The sequence below is a fragment of the Penaeus chinensis genome, chromosome 22 (genome assembly GCF_019202785.1).
Source record: "Penaeus chinensis breed Huanghai No. 1 chromosome 22, ASM1920278v2, whole genome shotgun sequence".
NCBI classification, from domain to species: Eukaryota; Metazoa; Arthropoda; class Malacostraca; order Decapoda; family Penaeidae; genus Penaeus; species Penaeus chinensis.
The window spans coordinates 23,595,154-23,610,153 of record NC_061840.1 but is presented as its reverse complement, the minus strand read 5'-3'; the positions used below and the strand labels follow the sequence as shown (position 1 = coordinate 23,610,153).

Below are 15,000 nucleotides of genomic sequence, written 5' to 3'. Positions count from 1 at the left end.
TTTTTCTGAAATGGTTTAAACAAACCATGTGTTCTAATTTTCTATTCGATAAAGTAAATATAATTTATAGTCGATTAATATACAAACATAATTTACGCAACTACGTTTACAAATGCATCATTTTGCGTGGTTTATTAATTTATTTATTCATACCATTATTATAGCTATGTAACGCCATGGATATCAAAATCATTATTATTACTGTTATTACTTCTGGTAGTAGTACTGATAGTAATAGTAGCAGCAGCAATGCTTGTAATATAAGTAGTAGTCCTCTCATCTGCATTATCATTTTTATTAGCACTGCCATTATTCCTACACCTGTTATCTTTTAAGCTATCAGAGTTTTCAGTACCTATACGAAGTTCCATGGCTGGCAACTCCCTAATCTCACTGTTTATTGAAGTTCGTCCATATGTTTAGCTATGTTGACACCACCACCCAAACAAAGAGAAACTGTACACTATACTGTAGTTAAAAAAGAAAAACACAAACGCAGTGTTTTGGCTGTTTATAAGAGGCTGTGTTTGTTTGTCTGTGTTTCCCTTTCAATTACTCTCCCCTCTCTCTACTTCTTTCTAATTTTTTTTCTCTCTCTCTGTTATCTGTTTCTTCTCATCCTTTCCTATTCACCTATTTCCCCCCGTCTCTTCTTTTAAATATAAATGTCTATCTCTCTCTGTCAGTTTATCTACCTCTCTCTTTGTCTGTCTGTTTGTCTCACTCTCTATCTTACAATATATGTACCTGTGTATATATTTGAGCTATATTTGTGCAGACTATTGGCATGAAAGACAAAATCGTTAATTTCAAACTAATCGTGATGCGAGACACGAGGGAAAAAAAATCTTGTTCGTACATTTTAAGAGAGAGAGTAACATTAATTACTAATGTTTGTAAGGACATTTCCTTCAGTATGTATGTAACCACTTATGTATGTGTAGGATAGATATATCCTCTTTTTATCCTCCTTTCTCACGCAAGTACATCAGTATTACCATAAAGCCACAACAAAAACAATTCAAGAGACGCTAAAAGCAATCACTCTCTCGAAGACAGTCACAAGACAAGCAAGCATTATCATCTCTGTGTTGTATCGGTTTGGACGCGAAAATGAGTTGATCCATCGTCATTAAGGAGTCAAGAGAAAATTTGAGAGATAAAGAAGTAGATGAGCAGCTGAATGCAAAGATCGTTTATAGGCATTTATGATAAGGTTCTTTGGCTGTGTATCTGTGTATATATAGCATGTATACAAATGTATTGCATTTAAGCATACAAGCACACACACATGCGATTATGTGTGTATTTATATATATATATACGCGCGCGCGCACACACACACACACACACACACACACACACACACACACACACACACACACACACACACACACACACACACACACATATATATATGCATATGTATTATGTATGTACTTACATATGGTGTATGTGCTTATTTATATTTGTTGAGAGACAAACATTAAAAAGATAAATGGGTTTGGAAAGCCAAGTGCAAAATTCATGCAACGCAATGTCTAAGAAATCCTTTATGCTCGAGAGAGAGAATTGAAAATATAAAAAGAGAGAAAACAGAATAAAGACGCACAGAAAAGAGAAGAAAGAACAGCGAAATCACAAAGGAGTGAGGAACACGCATTTTCAATCTTTATTTGCATTCCAATCACCAACATCCACTCACTCGTTACACCATATTCTTCTACCATTATTAGAACCATAGTCCTACAAAACAGTATGGTTATATTCATTGCAATTTACATTGAAAACAGATTACGAAAATATTACAGACCTCTCTCTCTCTGTCTCGCAAAATAGCAAACGAAATAACATTCGAGTGTCCGAAGCTTTATTCAGTCACAAATCCGAAACCTAGGTCATTCACAGTTTCGAAACCTAATTCATTCACAATTTCGAAACTCATTCATTCAAAATTTCTAAACACTCATTCACAGATCCGAACTGTACTCACATTCTTTTCGTCCGTGTTAGCTCCGGCTTCGACCAACAGCCTCACGAGTTCGGTTTCCCTTCTTCTGCAGGCTATATGAAGGGCAGTGTCTTTCGTGTGCGCCCTTATGGCTTTCACTTGCTCGGGTCCGTGGTGAAAGAGGAGTTCCTTGCTCAGGCCCTGGTTGCCTGCGTCGACGGCGAGGAAGAGGGGGATGTCGCCACGCTGTCGGAGGGCAAGGCAGTTAGCTTTGGATGGAGTTAGGACAATATATATATATATATATATATATATATATATATATATATATATATATTGTGCATATAGCTGTTTTTTGATCCGTCTATCTGTGATTATTATTATTACTGTTAACATTGATAATCATAGCTGTTACCACCACCATCATTATCATCATCATTTGTTTATCATGATGATTACCGTAACACCTCTTGTAAGTTTCTAATTGAAATATTTCAATTAGTTAACGAATAGTTGAAGAGTTTATTGTGTTTATTTACCTCTTTATGCCTTGAAGTATATGCGTACTTACCTTCGTCCTTTTGTCAAGTCTAAAACTTTTATAAGCTCTTACATATATACGAACAGTGAAATAAAGAAATTATGATACAGAATGGGAGATGGAAGGAGAGGAAGGAAAATAATATTCATAAGACTAATTCCAAAAGTATTGTGACCAAAATGATTACGAGTCTATCATCAAGACTCATTAACAGCAGCTAATTACAACACCCAATGCGTCACCTCAGCCTCGTGTTAACCTTATTAAGAAAAAGACCACCAATATGTCATTAAGACCTTTAATGTCACTTAATTAAGACCACCAATGACAACTAATTACCATCCTCATCATAACCTATATACCCTAGTTTAGCTTCATTAACACCCAATGAGTTAGACCTATGCTTCGCAAAGTGCCCATGCGTCGCTGTAGGAAATGCATCATCGAAATTTATAGCGAAACCAGGATAAGTGCGTCGGCGTGACTATCAAGACCGTAATGCTATTATATGTTCCATCATGTGACAGGTACATTCCCGAATTCTCGTGCTATTTTGGTATATAATTGCGTTGTTGAAGAGGAGAAGGGGTGACTCACATATTTCATGGTGAGTGTGTTCGTTGCTACTCGGGTGTGTACAAGGAAATTTTTGTTACGTCTTGAACTTGCATGAATTCTTTGTGACATATGTTTTTAAAGTCTGAAGTGTACAATTTTTTTTTTTTCTCTGTGGGCAAGTGCGAGTTACGTCTTCTTTTTCTTTCTTTCTTTCGTTTTTTTTTTTTTTTTTTTTTTTTTTTTTTACATATTTTGTTCAGCTTCTTCTTTCTCAAGGTTTAGTAAAAAAGGAAATAAGAAAAATACCCATGACACGCAAGACTTTGCTTGATCAAATCCTTGTTACATTTCCCGACCTAAAAATGAAAGAAAAAGAAAAGAAAAGTAAGATAATATTTAAAAAATAATCAAAACGTAACCACACCTCTTCGCCAATTATCATAAGGCAAGTAAAGAATAAATACATAAAGAAATCAAAATGCATAAAATACCGAAAGAAAAAACACACGAAAGGAGGGTAGCGGGAGAGAGAGAGAAAGGAGAGAGAGAGAGAGAGAGAGAGAGAGAGAGAGAGAGAGAGAGAGAGAGAGAGAGAGAGAGAGAGAGAGAGAGAAGCAGGAGGAGGAGAGAGAGAGAGAGGAAGAGAGAAAGAGATAGAGATAGATAGATAGATAGATAGAGAGAGAGAGAGAGAGAGAGAGAGAGAGAGAGAGAGAGAGAGAAAGAGAGAGAGAGAGAGGAGCAGGAGGAGGAGGAGAGAGAGAGAGGAAGAGAGAAAGAGATAGATAGATAGATAGAGAGAGAGAGAGAGAGACAAAGAGAGAGATAGAGTGAGAGAGAGAGAGAGAGAGAGAGCGAGAGGGAGAGAGAAAGAGAGAGAGAGAGAGAGAGAAAGAGAGAGAGAGAGAGAGAAAGAGAGAGATAGAGAGGAGCAGGAGGAGGAGGAGAGAGAGAGAGAGGAAGAGAGAGATAAAGAGAGAGAGAAAGAGACTGAGTGAGAGACAGAGACAGAGAGAGAGAAAGGAGCAGGAGGAGAGAGAGAGAGAGAGAGAGAGAGAGAGAGAGAGAGAGAGAGAGAGAGAGAGAGAGAGAGAGAGAGAGAGGGAGGGAGAGAGAGAAGGATAACTTCAGAGCATAGATATATAATTAGGAAAGTCAGGCTGTGCCATGGAAGTTCTCATGCATCAGTTGGGAGGAGAATCATGCAATGCAGAGCCATCTAACATTGCCACGTTGTTGCCCTTCGCGCTCTCTTAATCACAAGACCGTAAAGGGGCTTTTGTGACTAAAAATTGCAAGCTTTTTCTTCTGTCATGTTCGGTAACTTGAGTATTATGGAATTCGATTTTTTTTCAGTTCTGGTTCTCGCATTTTCTCTTTCGTTTTATTTATTTATGTATTGTATTCTTCCCTTCTGTTTTTGCTATTATCTCCTTTCTCTTTTCTCTTTCTGTCCTTATTTTTTTTTTTTCAATTCTGGTTCTCTTTTTTCATTTCTTTTCTCTTTTATTCTTACTCTTATTTTATCTTTACTTCTTCTGTTATCTTCTCGTCTCTTCTTCCTTTCTGCTTTTCTTCTAACATTTAATTCAACCTTTATCAGTTTTATTCTTCATTATTCTTTTTGTTTTATTTCCTATTCTTTATGCTTTATTCTGCTTCTTCAGTTTCTTCTTTTTTATCATTTAAGTCTCCATCTGTTTGCTTCTTTCCTCTTCAGTTTACTACATGTATTATCTTCTTCTGTGGTCATTTCTGATTCTTTCCTTTTATTCTTTTCTCTCTTTTACCTTTGCTTCTATATTTTTTTTTTTTCTTGTTCTTGTTACTATTGTTTGTTTTTTTCTTATCCTTTAGTTTACTTCTTCTCTTGCGTCTTATGTGTTCATTCCTTTATTAGTCTTTTGTTTTCTTCTTTCTACTTTTGTTTTGTTCCTCATTCTTTCCCTTTTCTTCTCTTGCTTATCCTTTTTTTGTTTTGTTTTTTTCTGTTGCTGCTTCTGCATTTACTCCTGTTTCTTTTTTGTTTTCATTTTTTTCTTTCACTTCTTTCCTCTGCTATTGTCTCTTTTAATTTCTTATTGTTCCTTCCTTTAGTAGACCCCTGACTGTTCTATCATCTTTTTTTTTCTCCTTTCTTTTTATCTTTCTATCTTCTTCTTTTTCTCCTGCCTCTTTTATTCTCTTCTTCGTTTTCCTTTTCCTCCTGTCGCTTTTATGTTCTTCTCTTTTCCTCTCCTCTTCTCCTGCCTCTTCTATTTGCTTCTTCTTCCTCTCATCTACTCCTGCATCTTCTATATTCTTCTTCTTTTTTTCCTTTCTTATTTTTGTACCTCTTCTATTTTCTTCTTCTTCTTTTTCTTTTCCTCTTTTCCTGCCTCTTCGGTTTTCTTCCTCTTCCTCTGTTCTAGCCCAGCCTCTCTTAATATCTTCTTCTTTTTCTTTTCCTTTTCTTCCTTTTCCTTTCTGCTTTTCCATCCTCTTCGATTTTCCACTCCTTCCCATCGACATTTCAGAACGCGGCTGAAGGAACAAAAGCCCAACTTGTATACTTCACACCAGGCATGTCCGGCATATCCTAATCCCAGTATATTCATAGTTCTAACATCATATAACGAAACCCAATACTCTCATCTATAACGACCTGACAACATCGAAAATAGACTCAGCATTTTTTGTTTTCGTTGGCTTATGTAATTTGTCCATGATTTTTTTTTTTTTTTCCGGGGGGAGAAACATTTCTTCATATATTTTTTATCATTTTGTTTCTAATTATTTCATTTCATTTATTTTATTTCTTATCGTTTTCTAATATCATATTTTAGAATTAATTTCTTGCTAACTGTTTTCTTTAATTTCTCTGTCTGTATCATTATAATAAAAGTCATTATTAACTTCTTTTAGACGTATGCTAGCCCTCGTGTTTACTACGATGTGAATCCAGCTGCTAAGACCTTGAGTTGTTAGTCTATTCTTTGGTGAATAAACATTTTTACACTTTTACGTACGTGCGGGGGAATATTATCCCATGCTATATGAGATGAACACTAGATGAAATATGCTTTTGCTGGCTTATAATTGTCTGATTTTTTTTTTTTTTTTTTTTTTTTGACTAACGAATATTTTTAAAAAATGTACTTGTAATATATATATATATATATATATATATATATATATATATATATATATATATATATATATATATGTATATATATATATATATATATATATATATATATTTTTTTTTTTTTTTTTTTTTTTTTTTTTTTTTTTTTTTTAGTTGCTCTTCGTATGATATTTTATTATATATCACATTATTAACTTTATTTAAATTTTAGTATTTACTGTCTATCATGTGTTCCTTATAATTTCTTGATTTCCATCATTGACTTTCTCTTCCCTGCCCTGATATTTCTAGTTTATCAATTTACTGCAATTAATACTCGTCAATCGTCATAGAGTTAAAAAGAAGAAATATTTAAGAAAGTAAAGAATTAGAGAGAGAGAGAGAAAGAGAAAGAGAGAGAGAGAGAAAGAGAGAGAGAGAGAGAGAGAGAGAGAGAGAGAGAGAGAGAGAGAGAGAGAAAGAGAGAGAGAGAGAGAGAGAGAGAGAGAGAGAGAGAGAGAGAGAGAGAGAAAGAGAAAGAGAGAGAGAGAGAGAGAGAGAGAGAGAGAGAGAGAGAGAGAGAGAGTGAGTTAAAGAACGAGCGGCGTGTTAAAGTCATAGAATAAAGAATAGAAAATAAGAAAAAGACAACCATAAAAAAATATGTATCCTCATTGCCCAGCCCCGCCTTGTGGCCGAGAGAAGTGCGGACACAACCCAGTACAATAGCGGATAACAAGGTGGCGTGACGTAACCTCGAGCTTGTGCATTGTCCCAATCAAACTGAATTGTATCCCCAGGCGCTATCCCGACCCTACCCCTACCATTCGGTGGCCCCCTTATGACCCCAACACCAAGGTACTCCCGTGTGACCCCACTTCGGCTCGTAATCCCGGGATACTCCAGTCCAAACCCGTGGTGTTCTGCGACCTTCCTTCCCCCGTTCCCAACAGAAGGCGCCTATGTAACCCCACTCCGGCCCCTTGGTAATCTCTGGTACCTTACGCTGATCGTATTGTGTCTCCCTGGGACCCACTCCGTCTTACTAGTAACCCCCAAGGGACCCACTCGACCCCTCTCGTAATGCCATACGAGCCCACTCCGCCCTCCTGCTAACTCCTTGAAACCTCACTCAGCCCTCCTGGTAACTCCCAAGAACCCTGCGTCGACCCTCTGGTACTCTTTGTGACTCCACGCTTACTCCATAACCCCCTCCCCCTTCTCTGTTCTATCTCTGCTCGACCTCCCGCGACGCGTAACAATGAAGTGAGCAAATGACCTTTGCTACGTGTGCATGATCAGGTCATATATTTTTATTTTATCCTTATTATTTTTCTCTTTCTCGTTTTATTTTTCTTATAGGGCGATTGTGTGTGTGTGTGTGTGTGGGGGGGGGGGGGGTTGCATGGACCAGGGGTTTGGGGATTGGGAATGTGTAGGGGAGAGGGAGGGAGAGGGGGAAGAGGAGAATGAATGGGGGTATGTGGGAGTGGGAAGAGGGTGAGGGATGGGCCGTAGGTAGGAGGAAGTTAGGGGAATAAGAGGGAATGAAGGGAGGGGGAGAATAAGAAGTAGGAGGTAAGGAAAATAGCAAAGGGGAAGGGGTGAGGAAAATAAGACGAGTCAGGGGATGGGGAGAAAAGGAGGGGGTAGAGGGGAGGGGAGTGGAGGGTTTGCAGGATCGCCCGGCAAGAAGTAAGGAAGTTTTCCCATTAACGAATGTGATTTAATGTGTTGGGGAATTAACTCGCTTTTGTCACGCGGTCCGTGTTCTTCAAAGGCACGTGATTTGGCTTTCTTTTGTTTTGCTTTTTTAATATTTATGAATTCAATATCATCTTTTATTTTCTCTCTATTCACTTATATTGCTGTGAGGTATAGCTCTAACCTTTATATATTCGCTTGCCTTTTATCATTACTTTGTTATCATTGCTCAAACACTATTAATTTATTTGAGTGGATATATGCAAATTATTCATAAGATAGTTAATCGTATTAAAGGATTTTAAGTAAATCGCTCATATTCGTTCACTTTCTCCTTATTGATGCAGATGATACTCGGTAATTTTGTTTTATAATTTTCTCACTGCACCCCACTTCCTCTCCTTGTCTGCTATTCCTATCCTTTCATCAGTTACTTCTTTTCTATTTTTTCACTTCCCTTCCTTTTCTCTTTTCCTCTTCTCTTGCATTTCCGTTTTTTTCTTTCTTTCTTCCCTGCCCTGATTTCCCATTCTTCCTTTTCGGTTCCTATGTTTTTTTTTTTCCCTTCCCTCTCACTCTCTACATTCTCTCCCTTCCCTCCCCTCCCTACCCTTCTCCTTCCTTCCCTCCCCTCCCTCCCCCCTCTCCTTCCTCCCTTCCCCTTTCTCCCTCCTCCTCTCCTCTCCCCTTCCCTCCCCCTCTCCCTCCCTCCCTTCCCTCCCCCCGCCACTTCCCGAGACCTCCTCCTCCCCTTTGACCTACAGCAAAGTATGCCCATAATCACAAGGACATTGTAATAAATCAGAACAGGCAAACAATTTTGCTCCCTGTTACGCAGCACGGAAGAAACTGTATAATTTTCTGGGGAATTACTCTTTGTGTCGTAAAAAAAATAATAATAAAGAACAAAAAAAAGAACAAAAAGGGGAGAGTCCTTTTTAGACAGAAGTTATACAGCTGCGCACGGGCGTTTGCGCATGGGTAAGGTAATTGATGGTAATTGTGGGGGAAGTAGAAAAAGCTGTGTTTACTTACGAGGGAGCATTATGTGATAATATGGGCTTTATTTTTATCCTGCGTTTCTTTATCCATCTTTCTTTCGAGCTGTCACCTGTATTATTATTTTTATCTAATATTAACTATCTGCTCAGTTGTTAGTTAGAAGAGAAACTAAAGATATGTGTGTATGTATATATGTGTGTATATATATATATATATATATATATATATATATATATATATATATATAATTTTGTTATTGGTGGTCCTGATGCGTGAGTGTTATTGATCCAAAATATAACGATATAAATTCCTTGATAACTGGGAATTTCACATTCACATGATCATAATTAATTGATAAGAAAAGACAAAAATATTCCTGATAATAATTACATCAATAATCACGGATGGTATCAAATTACAAGGCAAATAAAGAAGAAGAAATTTGAAAAAAAAGAAGATGAATATATAAAGGAATATAAACGAAGGGAAAAAAGAATTAAAACAAAACAAGAAACAGAAAGGAAACAAAAAGACGCATATTAAAAGAAACAAGGAAAGAATATTAGAAAATAACAGAAGGAAAATAACGGTCATATGCAGAACACAGATAAGCAAATAACCTTCTTAAACATAAGAGATGTTAACCATCGTAATTTTAGCGTGAATCACAGCACTGATGGTCGGGAATGCTGAATATGTGATTTTAAAGCTAAATTTAACTCAGGAGCATAGTAATCGTCTCTAGAAATGCATAAAGTTAATTATTTATTATGCTCTTGGTATACGAGTGTTAATGGCTCAGCAGGATATTGTATTTCATATATATATTCTTTCTTATTTAAAACACATTTCATTATTGCTTTGTATGCTTCCTCTATGTGTTTATTTTCTTTACTTTGAATACCCTTCTTGTCGGTTTTTCTTATTTTCATTTTTTTCGTCATTGTGATTTTTCTCTTCACTGTTATCAGGATTCTATACCCAAGTCTATGTTTTTTTTCTCTCTTTTGTAAGAATAAAGTATTAATACTTTTTGTAGCTTTAACATGAAAAGATAATAATGATGGTGGTGATATCACTATTGATAAACAAATAGATTGACAGACGATATCATCAATCATTTGTTGACATCAAAGTTATTTCCCAAAAATATGGTATCTGCAAAATCCATGACGTCACCCTCATTGCCCCCTTGAAATTACCAGCAAATTAGTGACGTCATGAACTTTGATCCAATGAAGTCACCTGCGAATTGGTAGCATCACAAATATTGAAGAGAAAAAAAATGTCGAGTAAATCATGTCTTTAAAACACTGTTTTTTTTTTTTTTTTTTTTTTTTTTTTTTTTTTTTTTTTTTTTTTTTTTTTTTTTTTTAGAAAAATACCCAATTAATGTCGTTGCGAATTCTGAACCAACAGAAAAGCGAGTAAGCGAGTAATTGCAATTATTCACCGTCATTGGTAAATATCAGCAACAATACACAGACATAATGTAATGTGAAATAACCGAGGCGGAAACAATGAAAAGAGAAAAAAAATCTTATTTAAACGGAGAAATCACCGATAGTTATGAGTTTAGCATCTCCATTCTCATCGTGCTTGTACTGATGGTAGAACGTTACCTTCTTGATCTCAAAGCGATCTGTTAATGTATGTGTTATTAGTATCACGAGCTACTGCCTGTTATTTATCTTCTCATTATTAATATCTTTAATATTATCGCTGATATCTGATACTCCTGCAACAACTATATTTATTACTACTGCTACAACTACTATTGCTACTGTTCTACTGCGGCAACAACAACCACTACAGCAACAATTACTACTGGTGATACTGCTTCTACTACTATTAAAACAACAGTAACAACAGTTACTGCAACTGCTACTGCTACAACAACTGCTATTACTTCTACTACAACCGCTACTACTACAACAAAAACTACTACTATTGCAACAACATCGAGAACAACAACACCAACAAGAACTGCTTTTACTATTACTTCTCCTACTACTACTACTACAACATCATCAATAACAACATCAACAACAACATCTACTAATACTACTGACATTACACCTATTGCAACTACCGACAGCAAGGCACTACTATTCTCCTTTTTCTCGCATGCTTTACTTACGCTATCCTTGGTAAGCCTAAGGTCATGTTTGGCATGCATAAGAATCATCTTCATGAGGGCTACGGCGGCCCCGGTGCTGCGGCTGGCCACCAGGTGAGCCGGAGTCTGATCTCTGGGCTGTTAGGTACATACAAGAAGAGAAATAAAGGTTATTATTGTTATTGTTATTGTTTCTGTTATTATTATGACCAGGAAATGTTTCTCATCTGGCGATCTTCCGATTTGTGGTGATAAGTGTTATTTTTTTGTTTTTTTGTTTTTTTGTTTTTTGATTGTCTTGTTAACCTCGTTAGTTGATAAAGACAAGGAAACTTTATTGATGATCTTTATTTCCTGAAATCGGTTTCCGTTATGATTTCTTTCCTATATTTAAAATTTCTGTTCCAATATCACAGTCGAATGGGTAATTTTTAAGGAACTGAATATGAAGTATTTTACGAAAGTATGAAAAGTACAAAGTTCAGACTAAAGACTAACAGAATCTTGATGACTTATCAATGAATATCGGAAGATCGCTCGCTTTATCTACAGACAGGCTGATTCGCCTCGGAGATTTCAAGATCTTTTAGTCTTGAGAAAAGGGTTTGATTTGAGTCGATAAAGGGAGTGAGGAGTATGAAAACGAAAGGAGGAAGGAGAGAAAGAATATGAGGAAGAAGGGGGTAGTGATGAAAAGAGAAGGGGTGAGTGAGTACGAGATAAAGAGAGAGAGAGAGAGAGAGAGAGAGAGAGAGAGAGAGAGAGAGAGAGATGGGAGGAGGAAGAGGGAGGGAGGGAGTGGGAGTGAGAGGGAGAGGGAGAGAGAGAGAGAGACAGAGAGAGAGAGAGAGAGAGAGAGAGAGAGAGATTGGAAAAGGGACAAAAGTGCGAGACAAAAGAAGACAGAGATGCAGAAAAAGATGAGAAAAATATATTATGATCAAATCTTAAAATTACCATGAGAACTCTATTCTATCAATTCATTATTATACACAAAGGAACATTAGTAAATATAACAACTCTTTGCCATAGCATAACTTAAAATTTGCTGAACAGAAACACCACTCCTTTTGCAACAAATCTAGAGATAAGATAATGAAAAAAAAAAAAAAACATCATGAGACATCATGCATTTTGCTTACTAGGAAAATCCTTAAAACTAAAGGCTTACAGCTAGGCCCAGGCACTAAGAAGTCTATAGCTTTCATTGACCAAAAATAGCCATTCAAAATTGTAGAAAAAATACATGGTTTATTAAAAATGTATCATTTGGCGACGAGAAAATGCACACGAAAAAATTCTATATATGTACAAGTACGCATGTACATACAAAAGCCATATTTAAAAAATATACAGCACCAACATTTTTTTTTCTCGGAAATGTACCCCTAAAAAATTCTGGGGAAAACACCCTGCGGTTTGCAAAAATTCGTCACGCATGGCATATAGCAAATCCTTAGAAATCTATAGATAGTCTAAGGTGTTTAAAAAATGTCTTATACGTATAAACAGAGAGAAACAATAAATAGAAAACAGCAGAGTAATCAATTAGTAGTTAATCGTCTTACCCCAAAGTTGAATCGAAAAAAAATCGATTCATATCAAAAGGAAAACATTAAGTAAAATTATTGATAAGAAAAATGAATTCAAAAACCACACCTGTTTTGGCATGATAGAAGGAAACAGACATAAATCTGAGCGTCCTCCAGCCGTGTCAGTGTAAGTGAAGATAGCAGATGTGAGAGCAAAAGTTGTTTCCATGAACTGTCATGTCTTTTCACGTGTGTTTTGTCTTCTCTTGACACAAGTACTCAAAAGCGTGTTATTCAAGTCTCAAAAAAAGAGAGAAATAGAAAACGTAAAGGGGGATTAGAAAACGGAAAGGGAGAACGAAGAAAATGGGAAAGTCTCTTATACAAGATATTAGAGAAAAAAAGTAAACAACGGAACAAAAATATAAATCGGCGATGCATCATCATTCAAGAACAGGGGAGGGAAAGAGAGAGGAAATAAAAAAAGCACAACCAAAGGGTATATCAAAATCAAATACGAGGATTATTCTACAGTATGTGTATATGTCTAAATATATACATCGCTGCTGACATTGTTAACCGTTGGTTTCGTATCGATGTTTAGAGATGCCGTGGCTGACGTTCTTTTGCCGTCAATGGCTGTGTGGGAAGGTCGCTTGACGAGAGGCGCCTTCGAACCCATAAAGCGGCGTGCTGTTTGCGCCCTTTCGCATACCATGTGGATGGTTGTTTGTCCGTTCGGCTGCAAAGGAGGTTGCGGGAGCAGTTTCAATACACAGAGAGTGGGAAGGCCTAAGATCTGGAGAGTGGCTGCAAGATGGCATTAAAGAAGGGAGAATGCAGGACCATTACAGTTCATAGAGAGTGTGAAGGCCTAAGATCTGGAGAGTGGCTGTAGGATGAAATTCTAAAGTATCGTTTCAGTTATAGAGAGGGAAATCCTAAGAACTGAAGCGTGGCTGTTGGGTGGGTATCAGGAAAGAGACAGCGAGAGTGTAGGGTTGGTTCTAAAAGCAAGAGAGAGTGAGAGATAGGAAGAATTTTAGTAAAGATATTGAAACCGAGATCTGAAAAGGAGTCAGAAGAAGGATTAGGGAAAATGAAAGTCCTAAATCGGAAAGGAGGCTGTAAGAAGAATTGCGTTAATAGAAAGAGAAAATACTAAAGCTGTAGGGAGCCCATAAGAATTTTTTTTTAAAAAGTGAGAAACCCTAAATCTGAAAGAGTGCTCAATGAAGGTAGTCCGAAGAAATGAGTGCGTCTGAAGTCTGAAAGGAAATATGCACGAAGGATCTGAATAAGAAAGGACGAGAACCCTAAATCTGAAAGGAAGGAAGTGGAAGGATTTCAGTGACAGGGAGCTTCAGAAAAAGAAATTTAATAAGAGAAAAAAAAAAAAAATCCTAAAATCTGAAAGGAGGAGATAGGGAAAATATTAAGAGAGCGCAGAAATCCTAAATCTTGGTGTTGATGATCTGCAAGAATCAAAATGAAAAAATAGTTTGTCTCTTGCAACCTGAAAACCTGAAAAAAAAATATTGAGTGCATCATAACATTCTGAAAAAGGAAATTTTATAAGAAGAGCTGATACATAAAGGAATCTGAGGTGAACTCAAAGACAAAACATATAAAAAAATCTAAAAGATCAACTTAAGATTGTGAAAGGCAATGTTAGAAACGAAAAGAGGTCTTATTATAAAACCTAACGAAGGTGTTAGTTGATTTTAGGAAAAGGAGACCAAAGATTTAACGATGCCATAAATCATATAGCAATCACTGTTTATCTAGGTGTATTAATATATATATATATATATATATATATATATATATATATATATATATATGTACATATATATATATATATATATATATATATATATATATATATATATATATGTACATATATACATATACATACACATATACATATATATATATATATATATATATATATATATATATATATACATATATATATATATATATATATATATATATATATATATATATATATAAATATATATATATATATATATATATATATATATATATATCTATATACATATATATACATACATATATACACACACACACACACACACACACATATATATATATATATATATATATATATATATATATATATATATATATACATACATATATATACACATACATAGACATTTGTATATATATATATATATATATATATATATATATATATATATACATATTCGGTTTTATATACATACGTATATACATAAATATATATATATATATATATATATATATATATATATATATATATATATATATACATATTCGGTTTTATATACATACGTATATACATAAATATATATATATATATATATATATATATATATATATATATATATATATATATATACATATTCGGTTTTATATACATACGTATATACATATATATATATATATATATATATATATATATATATATATATATATATA

The 15,000-nt window shown here is 35.2% G+C and overlaps 1 protein-coding gene across 1 annotated transcript in view; it reads right to left on the bottom strand.

Annotated features, from left to right (window-relative positions):
- LOC125037190 (serine/threonine-protein phosphatase 6 regulatory ankyrin repeat subunit A-like) overlaps nt 1-15,000 on the bottom strand; it is a 159,181-nt gene that overhangs the window by 39,293 nt on the left and 104,888 nt on the right. Inside the window, exons 4-5 of the mRNA XM_047630234.1 lie at nt 11,003-11,119; nt 1,994-2,197 (exon numbers count right to left, since the gene is read on the bottom strand). Coding sequence (XP_047486190.1) covers nt 1,994-2,197; nt 11,003-11,119 — 321 coding nt within the window. The remainder of the gene's footprint in view (nt 1-1,993; nt 2,198-11,002; nt 11,120-15,000) is intronic.